Source organism: Semicossyphus pulcher, unplaced genomic scaffold (assembly GCF_022749685.1).
Source record: "Semicossyphus pulcher isolate SPU_LCO1_2020_fin unplaced genomic scaffold, fSemPul1.0.p SCAF_20, whole genome shotgun sequence".
In the NCBI taxonomy this organism is placed as follows: domain Eukaryota; kingdom Metazoa; phylum Chordata; class Actinopteri; order Labriformes; family Labridae; genus Semicossyphus; species Semicossyphus pulcher.
Window position 1 is genome coordinate 549,406 of NW_027211694.1, and position 20,595 is coordinate 570,000.

General features: G+C 46.1%; 1 protein-coding gene across 2 annotated transcripts in view; it reads right to left on the reverse strand.

Annotated features, from left to right (window-relative positions):
* Nucleotides 1–4,309: 4,309 nt before the first annotated feature.
* eps8a (EGFR pathway substrate 8a, signaling adaptor) overlaps nucleotides 4,310–20,595 on the reverse strand; it is a 30,805-nt gene continuing 14,519 nt past the window's right edge. Inside the window, exons 2-23 of one of the 2 annotated variants that reach the window (XM_069671279.1) lie at nucleotides 20,104–20,191; nucleotides 17,933–18,000; nucleotides 14,832–14,899; nucleotides 14,588–14,749; nucleotides 14,367–14,516; nucleotides 13,951–14,033; nucleotides 13,734–13,870; nucleotides 13,348–13,421; nucleotides 12,917–13,043; nucleotides 12,262–12,350; nucleotides 12,092–12,166; nucleotides 11,833–11,981; nucleotides 11,309–11,492; nucleotides 11,071–11,198; nucleotides 10,184–10,295; nucleotides 9,584–9,724; nucleotides 8,465–8,500; nucleotides 7,206–7,229; nucleotides 6,846–7,092; nucleotides 6,489–6,672; nucleotides 6,280–6,412; nucleotides 4,310–4,420 (exon numbers count right to left, since the gene is read on the reverse strand). In XM_069671279.1, the coding sequence (XP_069527380.1) occupies nucleotides 4,310–4,420; nucleotides 6,280–6,412; nucleotides 6,489–6,672; nucleotides 6,846–7,092; nucleotides 7,206–7,229; nucleotides 8,465–8,500; nucleotides 9,584–9,724; nucleotides 10,184–10,295; nucleotides 11,071–11,198; nucleotides 11,309–11,492; nucleotides 11,833–11,981; nucleotides 12,092–12,166; nucleotides 12,262–12,350; nucleotides 12,917–13,043; nucleotides 13,348–13,421; nucleotides 13,734–13,870; nucleotides 13,951–14,033; nucleotides 14,367–14,516; nucleotides 14,588–14,749; nucleotides 14,832–14,899; nucleotides 17,933–18,000; nucleotides 20,104–20,168 (2,547 nt within the window). In that variant the 5' untranslated portion in view covers nucleotides 20,169–20,191. Of the gene's footprint in view, nucleotides 4,421–6,279; nucleotides 6,413–6,488; nucleotides 6,673–6,845; nucleotides 7,093–7,205; nucleotides 7,230–8,464; nucleotides 8,501–9,583; nucleotides 9,725–10,183; nucleotides 10,296–11,070; nucleotides 11,199–11,308; nucleotides 11,493–11,832; nucleotides 11,982–12,091; nucleotides 12,167–12,261; nucleotides 12,351–12,916; nucleotides 13,044–13,347; nucleotides 13,422–13,733; nucleotides 13,871–13,950; nucleotides 14,034–14,366; nucleotides 14,517–14,587; nucleotides 14,750–14,831; nucleotides 14,900–17,932; nucleotides 18,001–20,103; nucleotides 20,192–20,595 lie in introns of those variants that run through there. The other variant, XM_069671280.1, reaches the window with a different exon arrangement.

The following is a 20,595-nucleotide window of genomic DNA, read 5'->3' on the forward strand; positions in this document are numbered from 1 at the left end:
TAATTTTTATTAGCAGAATTTAAGGGGCTTCATAATTTTTTTTTTTTTTTTTAAATGAATAAAGCCCCTTTAAACATATTAAATATATATTAATATATGTTTAACATATTAATATATATTGAATATATTTGTACACTAACATATTTGGAACCCGGCCCGGCTGCTGTTCGTGTTATTTTGACGACACCTTGAATGAATTTTAAAAAACCCGTAAGAAATCAATGAATGTGTTAAAAGGCCGTTACACTTCAGAGCTGACGTTAAATGATTCATCATTGTGGCCTTGTGGTTCAAACACCTGAAGTCTTTACCTGTTCGTTGGTTCGGTCGCCACTCGATCTGAAATAGGTAACATTTCACTATTGGAATCAAATGTACTGTACATACTACTACTGCTTAACTATTCTGTTTCTACTCGTCATTACAAAGTAATTCTTGTGGAAATGTTGCTTTAGTTTGTTTTTTAAGACTTGTTGTAAATGTGAATCATCATCACCTGAGCCAGAGCTTCTCTCATCACTACGATGGCTCGGTTTGTGGACGTTCGGAGACTCGGCTGTTTGAGAACGTCTCGTGGACTCGGTGAACTCGTCTGTGGCTGGAGAAACGCACTTTGGTACGACTGTCAAAAAGATTCACAAAAGAAAAACTGACAGACAACCTGCAGACAATGTGGGAAAGCTCAGCACTGTAAACTCTTCTACAATTCTTTCTTGCTTCGTGTGTCCAGTCAAACTTGTTCGTCATTGGTGCCATTCTTGTGCATTGTGTCACTTAAAATTTGAGGGATGATCTCGACCTCGGATCATTGTCACAGAGTTTTAATGTGTGTGTGTGTGCGTGTGTGTTGGAACAAAATAAAATGTTGCAATTACATTTGACCTCTGACCTCTTTAACTTTCTATGTGCAAACTGTTCAAATGTCCCACAAACAGGAGTTTAAATGATGCTAACGATGTCCTGAGTTTAGATACCGAGAAGCAGAAACATTCATGACGCCTCATCACCTGAATGACCTAAGTGCAGTTAGCGGTTATTTCCTATCAATTAATTTATATTGAGTCATATATTATATATACATGATTATGATCTGTGCTCAGTGGCCTCTTAAGCTAACGTAGCGTTAGCGTCACAGACTGTGTGTGACCAACAGGTGTTTTTTCACTGCTCTGAATGATGCGAGCCTCAATTCAAACCGATTAAAACCTTCAAACTATAATAAGTTACATTTTTGTGCCGCGACATAATGACTGTTACCCATCTCTGATCTAGACTCTACGTAGCTACATGCTAGCTAGCTAATGCCAGAAGCTGACTCAGAGAGTCTCTGTAAAAAACGTTGAACAAAAGTACAAATGTTCGGTTTTCTGAACACAAGGAACCAGAACTTCAAGAACTTTCTCTAAACTGGTGAATTATGCTTCAGTGTAACGGTCAATAACTATGCTATCAATAACTAAAGGAAACGATGACTCTTACCAGACAACGGGAGCGACTTTCGGACTCGGAGAACTCGACAGGTTCTCGGTGCTCACGGACACATCTCAGGTGATACCGCCTGATGCTCGGTGTGAAATCCTCCTCAGACTTCAGTCTGGGAGGAAAAACTCGGCGAAGACTTGAGATGATTTCTGTAAATGTTTTATTGCAGAATGAGCAGATTTATATGGAAAAGGCACCATGAAAACTAAACACATACATGTGCAGGTCTGCAGTGACTTCCTGCTAACATCTCTCTCTGATTGGCTCTAGAACTGAGCACGAGGACAGTTCACTAAATAACTCTTTAACATTAGCTTTAATCATTACAGTTCAGTGCTGTGCTACTTCTCATTAATGTTCAACAGTTCACATCTTTTACACTTGAACAGGAAAACGTCCCGAGACACTGAAGTGCATAAGAGGAAACTAAATCAATACAATCGATGCCGCAGTGAGTAAAGAACGTACGGCTGACTTCTGTACATCTCACAGCCAAGCGTTTACATACAGATTTATATTTTATAACATGTTCTCAGCGAGGCGGCGGTCTGCTGCTTCAGGCTGCTCGCTGCACACTGATCCACAGACAGTCCAGGTGTTAGTGTGTGCTTATGTAGATGATGGGCTTTTTATATTTGACTGTTAAACAGCTTTGCGTATAAGAAAGGACATTTTATATAAAAGCAGATGTTTGAATATGACTGAGGCGGTTCGTGGCCAGCACGGACGAATGAAGTCACGGCGAAGAAAAGACTTAAACTGTACATTTGTTTTAGGGTGTGTGTTAGAGGTCATCTGCTAACATGTGAACTACTCTGTTATTGAAGACTCGACCAGCACAGCTCACCGACCTGTCACTGTGTCACAGAGACACTGAATTAAATCTGATGCACATCCAGCTGTTCTTCTGTTCTTAGAGCGTAGCTGCGTTTTTACTCTGTTGACTCTTTCAGAGTCGCTGAGCTTCACTGACAGAAACGCATTCGTGTTGTTGTGAAGAGACTTTGTTAAAGCCGAGTGACGAGTGTGACGGGACTGTGGCTGTGGAAACTAAAACAACAAAGAAACAAAGAAACGATGGAAATTAAATTAAAGATTCTCAGTCGTAGAAACAGTCAGGTTGTACAGTCATGAAATGAGGCGGAGCCTGAGGCTACCTGTAGCTGTGGGCGGGGCCTGAGGCTAATGGCTGCTGTGGGTGGGGCCTGAGGCTAACGGCTGCTGTGGGTGGGGCCTGAGGCTAACGGCTGCTGTGGGTGGGGCCTGAGGCTAACGGCTGCTGTGGGCGGGGCCTGAGGCTAACGGCTGCTGTGGGCGGGGCCTGAGGCTAATGGCTGCTGTGGGTGGGGCCTGAGGCTAACGGCTGCTGTGGGTGGGGCCTGAGGCTACTTGTGGCTGTGGGCGGGGCCTGAGGCTAACAGCTGCTGTGGGCGGAGCCTGAGGCTGCTTGTGGCTGTGGGCGGGGCCTGAGGCTAACGGCTGCTGTGGGCGGAGCCTGAGGCTAACAGCTGCTGTGGGCGGAGCCTGAGGCTGCTTGTGGCTGTGGGCGGGGCCTGAAGAGAGCATTCATCATGTTGAAAGGAGACGCCGAGTCAACATTCATTTCAGTGTTTGGACATTTGTCGTCAGAACAATCAGTCGATTAGTTTCAGATAATCAATCAGCCTAAAAACAAACTAATCATCAGTGATCAGGTTTGATTCTCCGCTCGCCTCCTGCAGACAAACATTCAGACTGATTGATTTATTGTGCAAACTGCTGATCAGCAGATCTGATGTCCTGTTCCTGCTCGTGTCTCTAAATCACGTCACGTTCAAACATCAGAAAAAACGTTTTTGTGCATTTCAAGAAAAAGAGGTTTCATTATTTTGCTCTGACAGTCGAACATTTCTAATAATTATATGAAGTCATTTAAACTGTAACAATGAAAAGATTATACACGATGAATATCACAATCCTATTGGCCACAGATCTGAAAAGTACGTTTATATTGATCAGTGTGTTTCAACCAACATTCAGCTTCTTTGTTTTCTGCACACGGACCTGTCGGCTGCTCGCTCCGCGCTGTGCCTCCCTCAAACATCCTGCTCACACAAGATACAACTGGATGACATCACATCCTGTGCATCAGCACAGGGAAGTATCTGGTGACGTTTATTAATTACACTGAGAGGAAGAATCTGTTCACTTGTAGGAGCAGGATGCTCCGTTACATTTAGCACTATATCTAAACTCACATGTTCCTCTGAATGTGTAGGAACGTTTGTTATTACAGAAATCATCTTGTGCTAACAAAGAATTGTCTTCAGGGGGACGTTACCGTCTGTCACAGCTCGTCACAACAAGACGAAGAGGTTTCATACGTTGCACACTAAAGAGGATGCAAACTTCTCTAAGTCTCTGCAGTGAGTTTGTTCTGTCTTCACTCTGTGAGTCAAAGGTGAGGCACAGAGCGGAGCTAAGGAAAGCAGCCGTCCTGACATTAATACTGAGAGGCTTTGCTTTGGAAAATGAGCTACTGAGCAGCTTCTCTTCACGTTTCACAAACACCAACGAAGCCACCACAACTCCACATCCCCCACAGTGTTCACATGAGCTTCAGGCAAACGTGGCAGATTTTCTCTGAACTTATGGGACGCTCCAAACGTCAGTCGGCTCGTGGTTCTTTAAATGTTCCTACGGAGACGAGCCGAGGAGTTCCTGCCTGCGCCGCATGATCTCCACGAACTCGGCGTAGGTGGCCGCCGCCTGAGGATCAAGAGTGCGAGAAAACAGCAGGCTGCAGTGTGAAAGGAGGAAAAGTAAAGGAGGAGGAAACGGAGGAAGCTCAGTGGGTGCTGCCTTCGTCAAAAGACTCCACCCCCGAGTCACAGGTGCTGGCTGCCAGTTTCTCCTGCCGCCTCCTCATGATCTCCTGGAGCTCAGAGCCTGAACTCCTCTGGAGACACAAAGACAGAAGGAAGGGAAGAAGGGAAGAAGGAAAGAGAGGAAGCCCAAGGTCCAGAGGAGCGAGGGCAGAGGAGGAGACACAGCAGAGAAGCAGACAGACAGCAGGTCAGACGCTGAAACACAAACATGAAACAGAAATCTGTTTTTCTTGCTGCTTCTGAAGCGACTGAGCATCTTTGCAAACAATCTACTGAGCGTCTCTGCTGACGCTTCCTCCTGGAAACAGAAGATTTGACCAGAACAACAGGAGGAAATCTTCCGGTCCCTCAGAGACGAGCGGCGTGGCTGAGGTTAAAGGATCTATCAAACAGACTGTGTGTAAGCGCAGCCAGGAGCCTGAACACACCTCAGAGAGCTGCTGCTGCTGCTGCCAGCTGCAGAGAGCATCTAAAGCATGAGTCAGCTGGAGGAGTCAGGGGGCATGCTGGGAAACTGAGTACTTTAAAGCTTTCAAAGAAGTTTTGTTGAAACAGAATTAGTCGGAATTTGTGAGAATAAAAAACTTACCTGAGACTTGATTTAGTAACGCTAATACGCTAATAAGCTAATAAGCTAGGCTAATAGGCTAATAGGCTAATAATCCGAGTCTGGGTCACGACTGTTTGGCTCAAGAATGAAAAGAATTAGAAAAAAACTACAAACACAAGAACCAGCTCGTAAAGAAGAAGTTGTCTTTTGTGTGACGTGTTGCAGCCGTAGTGGAACAACTTCAGCAGAATGCTAATAAAGGCTAAGCTAGCGCACAGAACACACGTTTGTCTCTTCAGATCTCATTCCAGCCAAAACAAGATCTACTTCCTGGTCTCTACAGGGCGGGGGCGGGGTCAGAGGGCGACAGGTGAGCTTAAGGGGTTAACAGGAAGTGTAGCGTTCTGGAGTTCATTCAGGGAGTTTAAGGAGGACTTACTGTACAGCCACAGCGGGGGGACAAATACTGGCGCTACCTTAAAACGCTGCTACACATGAAACGTCCGGAGCTTCGTTCTGACGGCCAGAGACAGACATTATGTGTGTTTGTGTTTATGATCAATATCACAGATTTTATGAGTCAAAGTGGAGACCAGCAGGACGTCCAGGCCGGATGGTCCGTGTCAAAGTGTGAGCCAGTGAAGACGAGCAGGTCTAAACTCTGTTCATCGGATGCGTCGCCTTCAATTTCATATTAGCTTTAAATCTGGCCGACAGAAGGAAGCCGGACGGACGGACACCTGTCTGTGAGCACGATACCTTAATGAATGTGGTAACAGATTCAGAAGATCAAAGGAGGGTCAGAAGAACACCTGCAGGTGGAAATAGACACCACACACCAGACCTTGCCAGAGTTTGGGGATAGAAAGCTTAAAGACAGAAAAGACCCTAAAGAGACCCTAAAGACACCTGCAGCGTCCAGACTCAAACACGCTGCAGCAGACAGGAAGCAGAGCCGCACACCTGGACCTCCTCACACAGGACTAACCACGCCCCTGAAGGTCTGAGCTCCTACTGTGACACCATCAGTAACACTTTTAAAGCTGGTTACTGAAGGTTGTCTTGACTTCCTGTTTGCTGCTTGTTGTTTGCATGATGAACCAATCAGCTGCCTGGAAGCTGCCTGACCTGCAGGACTCAGGGCCTCTTCATTACTGACTGTCAATAACATGATGTCTCTGTGTCCCTGAACCTGACTTGACCTCTGACATTAACTGACCTCTGACGTGATGCTAATTAATCATCATTTGTTAATAATCAATCATTTATCTGTTTATGGAAGCTGACAGCTTTAAAGACATCTTAATTATCTCACTTCCTTTCTTCAGAATAAAACATCTTATGATTTGTGTCTGACATTACGTTTGACCTTTGACCCACCTCCAGCGCCGCCTTCTGGACGGTGACCTGGCTGAAGACTCGCGCTCCGTCGTCGGGACAAACCGTCTTCAGCTCCTCCTTGTTGAGAGAAAAGAGCTGAGCTCCGGTGAGGACGCCCAGGCTGGTGATGGTGCTGCACACAGGAGACATCACAGATCAGTAATGATAACATGTTTGATATTCTCACGCAGCCTGCCGCGCACACTCACACTGGGCTGAAGCCTTTGGCCTCTAACCAGGCCCTGACGTGCTCAGGTGACGAGTCGTAGGTGATGCTGACGGACGGCAGGCTGCTGCTGCGAGAAGGAACCGGAAACTTCTTCTGAGCGCTGCGACCTAAAGTCAGCCTGTGCATCAGCTCGTCCTGGACCTCCTCCATGTTGGATTTCCTGCCTGCAGGGGGCCAGAGGGGCAGCCATGAGCACACGTCACATTACAACTGTTCTTTATTTTATTTCTGGAAACATAAAAACAGGCAGACTGAACTCCCCGCTGCAGACGGCACAGAAACGTTTCGGGTCACAGACTGTGAGAGACGTTCTGGTGCCTCTGACGTCGTCACTCACGGTTAGCGGCTGCAGGTTTCTGGTTGTTGTGCTCCCTCATGGCAACGCTGCCATTGTCGCTGGACGTGCTGCTGTTCTGCCGGCTGATGGTGCTGCTGCTGGCGGCCATCTTGGGGGGCTCGGCGGCTGGAGGAGGCAGCGGCGGCGTGGGGAGCCTGGCGGGGGCCGGAGGGGGCGGCGTGGGGGCCGGAGGCATCGGAGTCGCTACCGGTTTACTGGGGATGAAGTCGGTCCTGGAGGTCTGCTTCTGACAGAGGAGAGGTTTCATCTTTAAATGTTTTTAAAATTCTGTGTGTTAAAGAAGCTGCAGTAAACCTTCTGAGCAGGAAATGATTAAAGTGGTGTCAGTTTGTCGTTTACCTCGTTCAACTCTCCCAGTAATTGCTGAAAACGTGAAATGAAAAATGAAACATGAAACAAAGTTTGTGATTCACAGAAAACTGCAGGGAAACAAAACCTCCTGACGTCACGATCTCTGCTTTTACTCTGTGATGAACTAATATCCAACTAAACAGGGTGAGTATTCTAGAAAACCATTTAAAGGGACAGTCCGACATTTAGTCAAAAAATCCTGTTATGTAGTATGGCTAGCCTAGCTTAGCAAAAACACTGGGAGCCAAGGGAAGCTGCTAGCCTGTCTAGCATAATCAATGTTATATTGGTAGTTACAGAAGAAGGTGTTATAGCAGAGACAAAGAGTTATATCCTGTATAATGCCGAGTGTTTGTAGCTCTCTGATGTCAGTTACACACAGTGTCGCTGTGATCAGAAGCTAAGGGAGCTAGCAAGTGTAGCCTCAAAACTATTATAATTAATGTTAGCTACAAACAGTCAGCATATCCACCATTACACTAAGCTAGCTCACAGACAGCTAACATATCTGATTTTTTGTTTGCAGCTAAGGAATAGGATGTGTTTAGCCTAGCTTAGCATAAAGACTGTAAGTGTGAAAGCAGTTAAAAGGTCAGTGGTGGTAATTACAAATAAACCACAGCTTGTTAATTTTAGCTAAAAGTGTTATTTTAAAACTTGTTTATCTTAGCTTAGCATGAAGACGAAAAGCAGGGGGGAGTGCTAGCATGGCTGCATCAAAAGCGAAACAATCATAAATGGTTGCAGAACCAGAAATTTAAAAATTAATTGTTTTTGATTTAAAAACAGTTAGCAACGGAGCTGTTTGAATAATAATAATAACCTAAAATGTGAGACTGTTCCTTTAAAAAGGTCGACAGCAGAGCACACAGACTGTTCCTTTAAAAAGGTCGACAACAGAGCACACAGACTGTTCCTCTAAAAAGGTCGACAGCAGAGCACACAGACTGTTCCTTTAAAAAGGTCGACAGCAGAGCACACAGACTGTTCCTTTAAAAAGGTCGACAGCAGAGCACACAGACTGTTCCTCTAAAAAGGTCGACAGCAGAGCACACAGACTGTTCCTTTAAAAAGGTCGACAGCAGAGCACAGACTGTTCCTTTAAAAAGGTCGACAGCAGAGCACAGACTGTTCCTTTAAAAAGGTCGACAGCAGAGCACACAGACTGTTCCTTTAAAAAGGTCGACAACAGAGCACACAGAGAAAACTACTAAAATAACTACAACACTCGTCACAGCTCGTCCTACCTTGAACAACTCAAACTCTTTCTTTGGCATCATTAGCTTCAGTAGGTAAAGATAGAACACATGAATGAGGGTGAGACAGTGATGTGAACACGAGGGTGAGACAGTGATGTGAACACGAGGGTGAGACACATGAGGGTGAGACAGTGATGTGAACACGAGGGTGAGACAGTGATGTGAACACGAGGGTGAGACACATGAGGGTGAGACAGTGATGTGAACACGAGGGTGAGACACATGAGGGTGAGAGTGATGTGAACACATGAGGGCGAGACAGTGATGTGAACAGTGATGTGAACATGTGAGGTGAGACAGTGATGTGGACATGTGAGGTGAGACAGTGATGTGGACACGAGGGTGAGACAGTGATGTGAACATGTGATGTGAACACGAGGGTGAGACAGTGATGTGAACATGTGATGTGAACACGAGGGTGAGACAGTGATGTGAACACATGAGGGCGAGACAGTGATGTGAACAGTGATGTGAACACGAGGGTGAGACAGTGATGTGAACATGTGATGTGAACACGAGGGTGAGACAGTGATGTGAACACATGAGGGCGAGACAGTGATGTGAACACATGAGGGCGAGACAGTGATGTGAACAGTGATGTGGACACGAGGGTGAGACAGTGATGTGAACATGAGGGTGAGACAGTGATATGGACACGAGGGTGAGACAGTGATGTGAACACGAGGGTGAGACAGTGATATGGACACGAGGGTGAGACAGTGATATGGACACGAGGGTGAGACAGTGATATGGACACAAGGGTGAGACAGTGATGTGAACATGTGAGGTGAGACAGTGATGTGGACACGAGGGTGAGACAGTGATGTGAACAGTGATGTGAACATGAGGGTGAGACAGTGATGTGAACATGTGAACATGAGGGTGAGACAGTGATGTGAACATGTGAACATGAGGGTGAGACAGTGATGTGAACAGTGATGTGAACACAAGGGTGAGACAGTGATGTAGACACGAGGGTGAGACAGTGATGTGAACAGTGATGTGAACACGAGGGTGAGACAGTGATGTGAACAGTGATGTGAACACGAGGGTGAGACAGTGATGTGAACACATGAGGTGGTGATGAGGTGTCTCAGGTGTTCTTACCTGGATGGTGTGGCTGTAGATGGGCTCTCCTCTGCCCGTCATGTCCACCGCTTTGGTGATCTCCAGGATGTTGTTTGGCACGTAGCCGGACGCCCCGCAGCCGTTACGAACCTTCCACCACTGCTTCCTGTCGTCCAGAACCTGACAGACGAGGGTCAGGGGTCAGGGGTCAGAGTCACACTTGCTAATGTTTAACAGTAAATAATTAAATTCACTTTTTTTGAATTCAGATTGTATAAAATGTGGAGGATTCTATTTCAGAGAAAATGGTGTGTGTGTGTGTGTGTGTGTGTGTGTGTGTGTGTGTGTGTGTGTGTGTGTGTGTGTCTGTGTACGTGTGTGTGTGTGTGTGTGTGTGTGTGTGTGTGTGTGTGTGTGTGTGTGTCTGTGTGTGTGTCTGTGTACGTGTGTGTGTGTGTGTGTGTGTGTGCTCACTCAACACATCCACCTTTTAACAGACCATCATGTAATAAATTGGTCCAAACTAAACTTAATGTGAACAAAAGTTTCTTAATTAAACACAAACATGTGAGAACGTTGTCTGCATGTCTCAGAGTGAATATTGATTATTGATCTTTATCTAATAATAATCAGTTTCACCTCGACGACCTCGTCTTTCAGCACGCTCAGCTCCGTGTTGTTTCTCGCCACAAAGTCGTATTTAGATTTGGCAAACAGTGTTTGTTGGCTTCTGCTGTCAGCGTCAAAACTCCTGAAATATCAAGAATCAACCAATCACATCATCAATAACTATAAATAATTAAATAATAACAGGTTTTCATGATTGATGGTGCAAATATTATTTACTTTGACTATCACATATTTTACACATCAAAGGACTGACACACATTGAACTTTTGATTTCTATTAACTCAATACAACCGATCAATAACAGGTGGAGCTGTGAAACTTAAAGCCGTGGAGAAGTGTCCCGACCGCACGACAGTTTAAAGACAGAAAACTGGAGTTTAAACGACGTCGTGAGAAGATCAATCAGAGGAAGGAGAAATATAAAGTTTGGATTAAATTTAGTCAGATTTTATATTAAACAGCAGAACATTAGATCATCTATAATAAAGAGATTATTATGAAAAAACATCAGAATCAGGAAGAAGAGCGGAGACAGTGTTATCAGATCAGAGGAGGGTTCATATGGAGGGTGAAAGGTGCCTTATGCATCAATCAAATAATCAATATATGAATAAATACTAAAATAAATACAGAAAATATCAAAATCTAATTAAGATGTAGAAAATGAATGTTAATGTTTTTAGTTTCGTGTCCTGATCAATTACATTTGCTTACTGATCAGCTCTCAGCAGTTTCATTCTTATAGTTTTTTTATAGATCAATAAGTCCCGTTTCCTCCTCCATACATTAATAAGCACACAGACATTGATCAGTGTAGATCAGACCCATAGATTCATAAACAGCACAGTGCAGGTCTGGGATCAGTTCTCCAGGGCGTCATGTGACCTCACAGTTACCCGTCTGCGCGGCGGCTGACGGCCTGTTTAAAAGCAGCCACAGCAGTGTCCTGACCCAGGATCTGCATGCGTCTGTAGGAGTCAAAGGCATACCCGTCTGCAGGGGGGAACGTCTGCACCACCGACTGCTGCGCGCACACACACACACACACACACACACACACAGGAAGTGACACATCAGAGAGCAGTCGGTGTTTTAGAGAATAATGTGAGTGTGTGCGATCAGACGGACTCAGACCTCCTGGTTCAGTCGCATCCTCAGCTCCTCATGTCTCTGGATCTCTGCGTTGGCGAGACTCTCGGCCAGCTGGCTCAGCTCCTGATCTCTGGACGGAGCCGCCGCCGGGAGCAGCGGAGGCTCCCAGCTGTCCCGAAACCTCAGCACACACGGGGGGAAGTACTGATCCTTCGGCCACTCCAACCTGCAGAGTCACATCACAACATGTAACATGTAGGCTGAGAGATAAGATGCTGAATGTCTGGCAGCAGCAGTGTTACAGCTGGAAATCATTCAACTCCTCCTGTATGTAAAACACTCAGCGTGTGGCGTGTGGCATTCAAGCTCAGGTTTGAGCTCCGTCTTTACTGAACACACGCCGTTCTCCTCTTCTTAAACAGATGCATTGGTTATTGATGATCACTAATCTATACCTGTCACTCGACCTGTGCAGTGTTTGACTCGTTTCCCTCCTCATGAAGGTGAACAAGCTTTCCTTTTCAGTCTGCAGAACTCTACAGAGTCAGGCCCCGCCTCCACCTCACCTGCATTTAGTCCATCCCTCTCCCAGGGTGACCCACAGGTGTCTCTCCTCTGCTGTTCCTGAGCCGTGCAGGAAGTCGATGGCCTCTCTGGTGAGCAGAGGAACCACGACACTGCGAGCCAGATCCACGCTGCCCGACGCCTGGACCACCTGCAGGGGGGCAGAGGGGGGCGGGTTCATGTTAATCTGCAGCACACACACTTTAACACACTTGCACTGTTTAACTTTCATCACTTTAAGTGTTCACATGTTTCACTCACCATCCTGAGAGGAGTGAACAGGAAGTGAAGCAGGTCCACAGCGCTGGGGTTCTGGATGTGATCCTTCAGTTTCCCCTGCAGGTCAGAGTCAGAGTGAACACACTGCATGGGATAAATATAATGTTCTTACTGCTGCGCGAAGACGATGAAGAGGATGAAGAGGCTCCTACCAGCTGGTTGAAGGCGTGTTTGAACTTCTGCAGACAGTCGACAAACTCGTCCTCTCCGGGAGGTTTGGAGCGCAGCGTGAGGACGCCCTCTGGTGGACACAAATCAGAACACATCCTCCTCAGACGGGAAGAACGACTTCTTTCACATTATTATAGCAAACATAGTTTTGTATGTTTAGTAGTATGCTTCTGAAATGATGCTTGTGGTAGATTTAGAAAGTTAAAGACGTGAGACAGAAACGATTGATTTCACTTCTTTGCTGTTGTCTCCTCTCCTGGTTAAAGAAGGTTTAATTACAAAAATAAGCACATAAGAAAACAAAAACAATGTGCCCCACAACGGATTTGTCAAAGTAGATTAAAATAATCCTTCAGTCACACCTGCTCGGAGATCGGCTGGAACAGTCTGGGACAAACGAAGCTGTTTGAGCAGACGAGAGATCTTAATGTCGTCTGAAGAAATCTGGATTATTTTAATTATCATGACGAAGGATGTTTTTAAGGTTTTCTTTTGTCATCAACAGAAACAGAATGAGTTGATGTGAGCAGTCACACGTTGGTCATCAGAGCAGAAACATAACGTTTGTGTTTGGGCTCCAGCAGAGGAACAAAGAGTGCGTCTGTCCCCGGCTGTCACACCGGGATCCCTCCTCACCTCCCGGGCCTCTCTTCTTCCCCTTCTTGGTCTTCTTCCTCTTGGACAGCTCCGTGAACGCCTCGGCAGCTTTCTGCAGCTTGGTGACGAAGAACTCGATGTCGTCCAGGATGTGGTTCAGGATTTGCTGCCAAAATAAAAGTCCGTTTCAGGGCGTGTTTAAAGGTTTTAATGCTTTCGACTGATTCACTGACTGTAATGATTAAACCTGAACCAGCAGGTCAGAGGTCAGTTTTCCCACGGCGCTGATGTCACAGCCGTCTTCATTATGTAACCAGATTTCCCCTCAAAGCTTCAAACTCTGATTACATCCAAATAAAACGGCGTTCTTCAATCAGCTTAAGTCTCGTGTCTATTGTCATGTGACCCTGAAGGACCTCAGATTTAAAGTGCAGCAGCTCCACCAGCTGCTCTCAGACCAGTCAACTCACCACGTCTCGGTCCACTCGGGCTGCCGTCATCTCCACCGGCCCGTCCTCCAGAGACAGCTGCCTCTGCTTCTCATCTGTGAACGCAAAACAACCAGTAACCAATGAAATGAGGCGCGTAGTTTCCTCCTGCTCCGTGCGTTTAAAACGTGTAAGACTAAAGAAGACAAGTTGGCTGTGTTTAGCTCCACAGAGGATGTTTTGTTCCCTAAATCACAGGTTCATCTTCTGTACGGTGGCCATGTAGCATGTTAGCTTAAAGAGTTAGCTTAAAGTCTGCTTAGCATATTAAGGAATATTTAGCATGTTGACGTACCTACAAAACTCGCTTTATTTTAACCCTTTAGAGGATCTGAAAACACATTTAACTGTGATGTGACATCACTCACAGTCTTGCTGCTCATTGGTCCAGGCTGACCAGGCGGCCGCTCGACTCTTCACGTCCACCTGATTGGACGACGCAGGTGGTTCAGGGGCGGGAGCAGCGGGAGGAGGGGGGATGATCCCGTCACTCTTCAGGATCATCCTGAAAACAGACAAATAGATCAGCCAATCAGCTGTCAGCATGATACTAGCCTCCAGGTGTGACTGATGATCAGGTCTCACTTGAGTGCTTCTGGTCTCTTCTTCGCTTTGCCTCCTTTGGCATCGATCATGGCACTTTCTATGTCGGCGTGGATCAGGTTCGCCTGTCGGAAAAAAACGAGACACAGAAAGAAACAGTTTCTACAAACAGGAAAATAAACATTCAAACTCTTCAGACATTAAATCTAAAACACCTTCAGATGTCTTTTTATGTCTTTTACTCTTTCACACAGGTTTCAGTCTGAAGCTCTGAAGTGTTTATTCACTGAGTTAATCAGTCGGGGTGTACCGCAGGGCTCTGTCCTCGGCCCATCAAATCTAATAATCTCAATATTTTTAATCACAAACTTCAGACACTTTAATTCCTCTCATTTTGATCATGTTTCTGTACCTGTTTGGGACCTCTGAACTGTAAGGAACAATCACAGGAAGTTTACCTTGATGTCGTCACACTGGAACAGGTGCAGGTCCGGTTTGGTCTGACCCGAGTCTTTACACACCAGAGCCAAGATGGAGTCGTAGCTGCAGGCGTTCATCACGGCCTGACAGTGCTGGATGGTCCCGACGGGGAAGTTCTCCAGCTCGTTCTGAAGTTTAAAATGTTTCTTAAAAACAGCTGTGTGTTAGATTTAATACATGTGAGAACGAAGCAGCTCACCTTTGTCTCCTGGTCGATGAGGCTCACCGTCTTCTCCTCCACCTGCAGCAGCATCTCCTGAGTCCAGACCTTCCCTTTAGCGTCCAGCAGACGGAGACGTCGGACGCCATCGTCCACGGTGATCATCCCGTCTTTACGGTCCAACACGAACGTGGTGAGATGCTGAACATCACACAGGAGAGAAAACACGTCAGCATAGAGACGGATCAGCTGAAGAGTTCAAACGTGTTATAGGCCTCCTCACCTCCACGTGGTACTGCGACGTGTCCGTCAGGCTGTTGATGCTGGTCTTGGTGAAGTGTTTTCTTTGTTCTGAAGGAAACAGCAGAAAATCAACCACAGAAACGTTCACACACGTTGTCCCAGCAGGAAGGTTCGGTCGTGTTTCTGGAGCCGCTTCGCCCACGTCTTATCGTCTACTGATGTTAATAGTAAGTTATGTAAGGTAAGTTATTCTCACCTGTAAAATAAGAGAAGCTTTCTTTAACTGATGTTAAATAACAATAACAATAACAATAACAACAACAACAACAATAACAATAACAAAACGAATACATAACATCAAAGACAATTTCTTAGATGGAAAAATCTTTACTGAGAACTGATGAACGGACTGAACGTGTGAACGTCTCAACTCCTCCTGAGACCACTGAGACAACAGGAGGTGGTTTCATGTCACACAGGAGGAGAAGAGGAGGAGGAGAGGAGGAGACAGGGAGGAGAAGAGGAGGAGGAGAGGAGGAGACAGGGAGGAGACAGGGAGGAGAAGAGGAGGAGGAGAGGAGGAGACAGGGAGGAGAAGAGGAGGAGGAGAGGAGGAGACAGGGAGGAGAAGAGGAGGAGGAGAGGAGGAGACAGGGAGGAGAAGAGGAGGAGAAGAGGAGTAGACAGGGAGGAGACGAGGGGGAGACAGGGAGGAGACAGGGAGGAGACGAGGGGGAGACAGGGAGGAGAAGAGGAGTAGACAGGGAGGAGACAAGGGGGAGACAGGGAGGAGACAGGGAGGAGAAGAGGAGGAGAAGAGGAGGAGAGAGGAGGAGACAGGGAGGAGAGGAGGAGACAGGGAGGAGAGGAGGAGAAGAGGAGGAGGAGGAGAAGAGGAGGAGAAGAGGAGGAGAGGAGGAGAAGAGGAGGGTAAAAGTTTAAACACTTAGATTATTAAAGTCTAACAGAACAAACATTCTGTTAAACTTTAATTGAAGCTGCAGCAAAGTCCAGCTGAAGGCGCGACAGCTGCTCTATGTGCCTTTGAGTTCACGCAGAGGGGAACGCCGTCTCTACGTCTGAATGTTGGCTTCAGATCAGACGTCAGGGAGTTTCTGGTGGTGGTCGGTCTGAGGACTGTGGGGGGGGTAAGAGGAGAGGTCCACTTCCACACAGACGGGTTTTTCTAACTTACTGAAACTGTGTGACAAGAAGCTGTGACTCCATTTGTCCAAGGAGACATTAAAGTGACCTACACCACCAGAGCCGTCATCACTCGTAGTTTAAGGCTTCAGCTTAGAATCACATGTTGATGTGTGCACAGCACAGCACAGCACAGCACAGCACACACACACACACACACACACACACACACACACACACACACACACACACACACACACACACACACACACACACACACACACACACACACACACACACACACACACACACACACACACACACACACACACACACACACACACACACACACCTCAGGTGTGACCAGAGCGCGGCTGTAAGGCCGAGGTATTGTCTCAAAGAAACACTCAGTGTTCAAGAATCAGAAGAGGCTGAGCTTTAGTCCACATGGAGCTTTAGTCCACATGGAGCTATAGTCCACATGGAGCTATAGTCCACATGCAGCTATAGTCCACATGGAGCTTTAGTCCACATGGAGCTATAGTCCACATGGAGCTTTAGTCCACATGGAGCTATAGTCCACATGCAGCTTTAGTCCACATGCAGCTATAGTCCACATGGAGCTTTAGTCCACATGGAGCTATAGTCCACATGGAGCTTTAGTCCACATGGAGCTATAGTCCACATGGAGCTTTAGTCCACATGGAGCTTTAGTCCACATGCAGCTTTAGTCCACATGGAGCTTTAGTCCACATGGAGCTATAGTCCACATGGAGCTTTAGTCCACATGGAGCTATAGTCCACATGGAGCTTTAGTCCACATGGAGCTTTAGTCCACATGGAGCTTTAGTCCACATGCAGCTTTAGTCCACATGGAGCTTTAGTCCACATGGAGCTATAGTCCACATGGAGCTTTAGTCCACATGGAGCTATAGTCCACATGGAGCTTTAGTCCACATGGAGCTTTAGTCCACATGGAGCTTTAGTCCACATGGCTCTGATTTTTGCAGTTTTCAAACGCGTCTCAAACTGTGTTTGTTTCAAAATCGAGTTTAAAAAAGGTCAAAGCTGCTGAAAGCTTCGGTTCTAAAGAGGACGACGGTCTTTGAAGAACAATAGGTCCCCAGGATTTAGAAACTACAAGGTGCTAACTTAGCATAGTTAGCATAAGCAGCATTATTCAGCCCTGGGATGTGATGTTTGAAAGTGGTTATATAGGAACAAAAATGAGAGCCATGTTATTCAGATGAAACACACTCAGAGGTCACACGTCTCACTTTGACTTTTCTTTTTGTGTTTGGCAGACGAGCGCAGGAAATAGATTTCATCACATCCTGGTCATGAGGAGAAAAGACATAAAGACGATTCACACACAGACATTTCTTCTGTTGCCTCCACAGATGGATCTCCTGACAGCTCTGCAGCCATCCACAGGAACACACTCACAACACTGACAGGCTTGTCTCTGATTGGTCCACAGAGACGACAGAGCAGCCAATCAGGAGAGTGACTGAGCTGAGAGTGAATCATGTTACTGTCATGGTACAAACTGAGGTTCTGCTTTTCTTATTCATTCAGTTTATAAAACAAACATCTGCTGTCCTCTCTCACAGCTGGTTAACCTCCCCTCCTCCTCCTGAGCTGTGTCTGATGAACTCTCCTGCTGCTGATGGACACCAACTACCATCGTTCTGTCTCAGCTGTGGAGCGCCTGTCCATCTGTCTCCACTGAGTGGCAGTTTCACTGTATCTATCAAGTCACAGGTGGGCTGAGATCTGTCTCACTACAGCGCTATGAAGCCACAACAAACAGATGTTACTGAGATTTAATGACAATAAACAGGCTGAGAGGATGCTGAGAGAACTACATCAGGAGGCAGGTTAGTAAACAGGCTGAGGTCATGCTCTGTCAGGTCTGTCTGTGAGACGACAAGAACACGACTTTAAAATGCTAATTTTCTGAATGGAGTTTGGTTTGAACACACAACACAGACTCACCGTAGAGCGCTTTGGCACTGGACTTGGCTTTACTGTTGGAGGGCTCAGGAGACTGAGAGCCATGGCCACTGAGAGAGAGAGAGAGAGAGAGAGAGAGAGAGAGAGAGAGAGATTTTTATTATAATCATTATAAACACTTTCTTATTGATACATTAATGTACAGTTTAACTTTTAATCTTAAAACGACTTAAAGGAAAAACTCTTATTTTGGAAACAACAGGAAATAGAATCTTTATTGAACATCCTGCTCTGTATTATTGTGAATATTCTGTCCTGCCTGTGTCTTCATGTTGATGCTGTTTGTGTTATTTATCTTAAATAATCATGACCGTCTCTGTCACTTCCTGCCCCCCCTCAGCTGACCTCAGCGTCAGTGTGTGAACGTGTGAGGACTCCATGTTTCCTGTGAACGTGTGACAGCAGGACGGCTGCTGTGTGATCGAGTGTCACTCTGAAACTGGATATTTTCACACATTCACACTTTTATTCTGAAGGATTAATAATTAACAGTGTGTGATTCAGGCCGATGACAGAGTGAACAGCAGGACGACTGCGGCTCAGATCAGTCTGTAAATACACTCAGCAGGGTTTCAGTCAGGGTTATTTAAACCAAAGAAGAAGAACTGTGGATGTCTGACGTCTGAAGATCTCTGATAATCCTCCTGCTGCTCTTTAAGAACACACTGAAACAACCCGAACACGACGGCAGGCGCTGAACACCGAAGAGTTTTACATCAACTGTTGGTCACTTTTCAAGCCACTGACATTTACAGAGGAGTCTTTTTAAACCTGGACCCTGTTCTTACATGACTCACAGGAACTAAAGTGTGTGAATGTCTCCAGTAGATGTGTTCGTCCTGCAGCAGTGAAACAGGCTGTAATGGCTGCAACATAATCCTTGATGGGTCAAAGGTCGTCCACTAAAAGTTCTTGTTGTTTCCACTGACAGGCTCAGATTGTTCTTCTAAGTGTGTGACAACATGACAGAAAGGATCCCTACAGAGATAGACCTTTTTGTTACAGAGGAAGATGATTGTTTTAACCACACACAGACGTTACATCGCTCTCTGCACACACACCAGACTCCATTCAGAAAAACACTGATTTAAGCTCACAGAACCGGAGCTGCTGCTCTGCTGCTGCATGCTACATCTAAAATAACTATTTAAATCACCAACGTCAAACAATAACAAAAACAAACTACTGATCAAGGTTACACCAGCTACTATGTTCTGAAATGTAAAATTACTGTTTTTTTCGATGGAGTCTGGTGGGATACATCTGCAGCCATTACAGCCTGTTTCACTGCTGCCGGCCAAAGAAATCTACTGACATTATAACACGTTTTGTACCTGTGAGTCATTTTTAGTTTAGTTTCTTTAGTTTCATTTTCTGTTAACGTCCAGGATCAGGTCCCGTATCAGGGCCCGGATCAGGTCCCGGATCAGGGCCTGCTCTGAGCTCTGGTTCACTGACCTCGTTGTCTGCAGCCTGCAGCCACGTTAGCTTTGTGAAATTAGCACGGCCGATTAAATAAGTGGATCAATTATCGTGAGAGGGTGGAGCTCAGGTTTCAGTGTCAGTCTGAAACTGTGCGCGCACACACACACACACACACACACACACACACACGCACACGCACACGCACACGCACACACAGTCTCACAGTCTCACATCTACTCATGTTTGATCGTTTCAAACAGGACTGGCTTTATAAAAATCTTTCAGGTTGGACGCTCCCTGAACCAGCTGCTGCTCCGTGCTGCGACACTGAGGCTGAATGTTGTTTGAGTGTACGCAGCTCTCTGAGACGAGTTCAGTTTGAAGCTTTAAATGAAAACCTGCCGAACATGAAGCAGCTTAAGTTACAGATTCATTAAATATTCTTTTATAGTTCTCTTAGAAAGAAACGGAGCCGGAACAATATTCATCTGCAGTATTCTGCACACATTACGGTGTTCAACGGTCCGGTAACACAAACACCTGTGCGTGTGTTACAAAGAACCGAGGGTTAAAGACTGATAACTTTAGAGTCCAAGTTTCAATCTGCAGCGTAGTGATGAGGACAGAAACATCAACAGACTCCAGCTCTGTCTGTGCACTGCTAACACATGCTAACAGACATGCTAACACATGCTAACACGTCTAACACAGAGGGATGAAACACTGACTTGATCTGTGAGCTGTAGGAGCCAAACATGCCCGAGGCGGGAGCTGGAGGTTCAAATCCGTTCATCCTGCTTCACAGTGGACGGTCCGCTGCAACATAACACACAGAGACATCATCATCATCATCATCATCATCATCATCATCATCATCATCATCATCATCATCATCACTGGACAGACAGTGAAGTCTGTCAGAGATCACTGCAGACTGAAGTGTTTGAACTCAGTGACGATGCAGCAGGTTCATCTTTATGTCACAGTTCTGTTCACGCAGGAGGAGGACTCGACGCTGCAGGCCTCATGTAAACCGTCTCATCAGGACGACTCGGAGCTTCTTCTTCTGCAGACACTTTAAACAGGAGCAAAGGTTACACCGCCCTCTACACCCCCCCACCCCCACCCCCCCTCTCATTAACAGATCATTAAAACCTTCCTGCAGCAAAATGTCACATCAGGCTGAAATTAAAAGAGCTGCACACAAAGAGTCCCCGGGG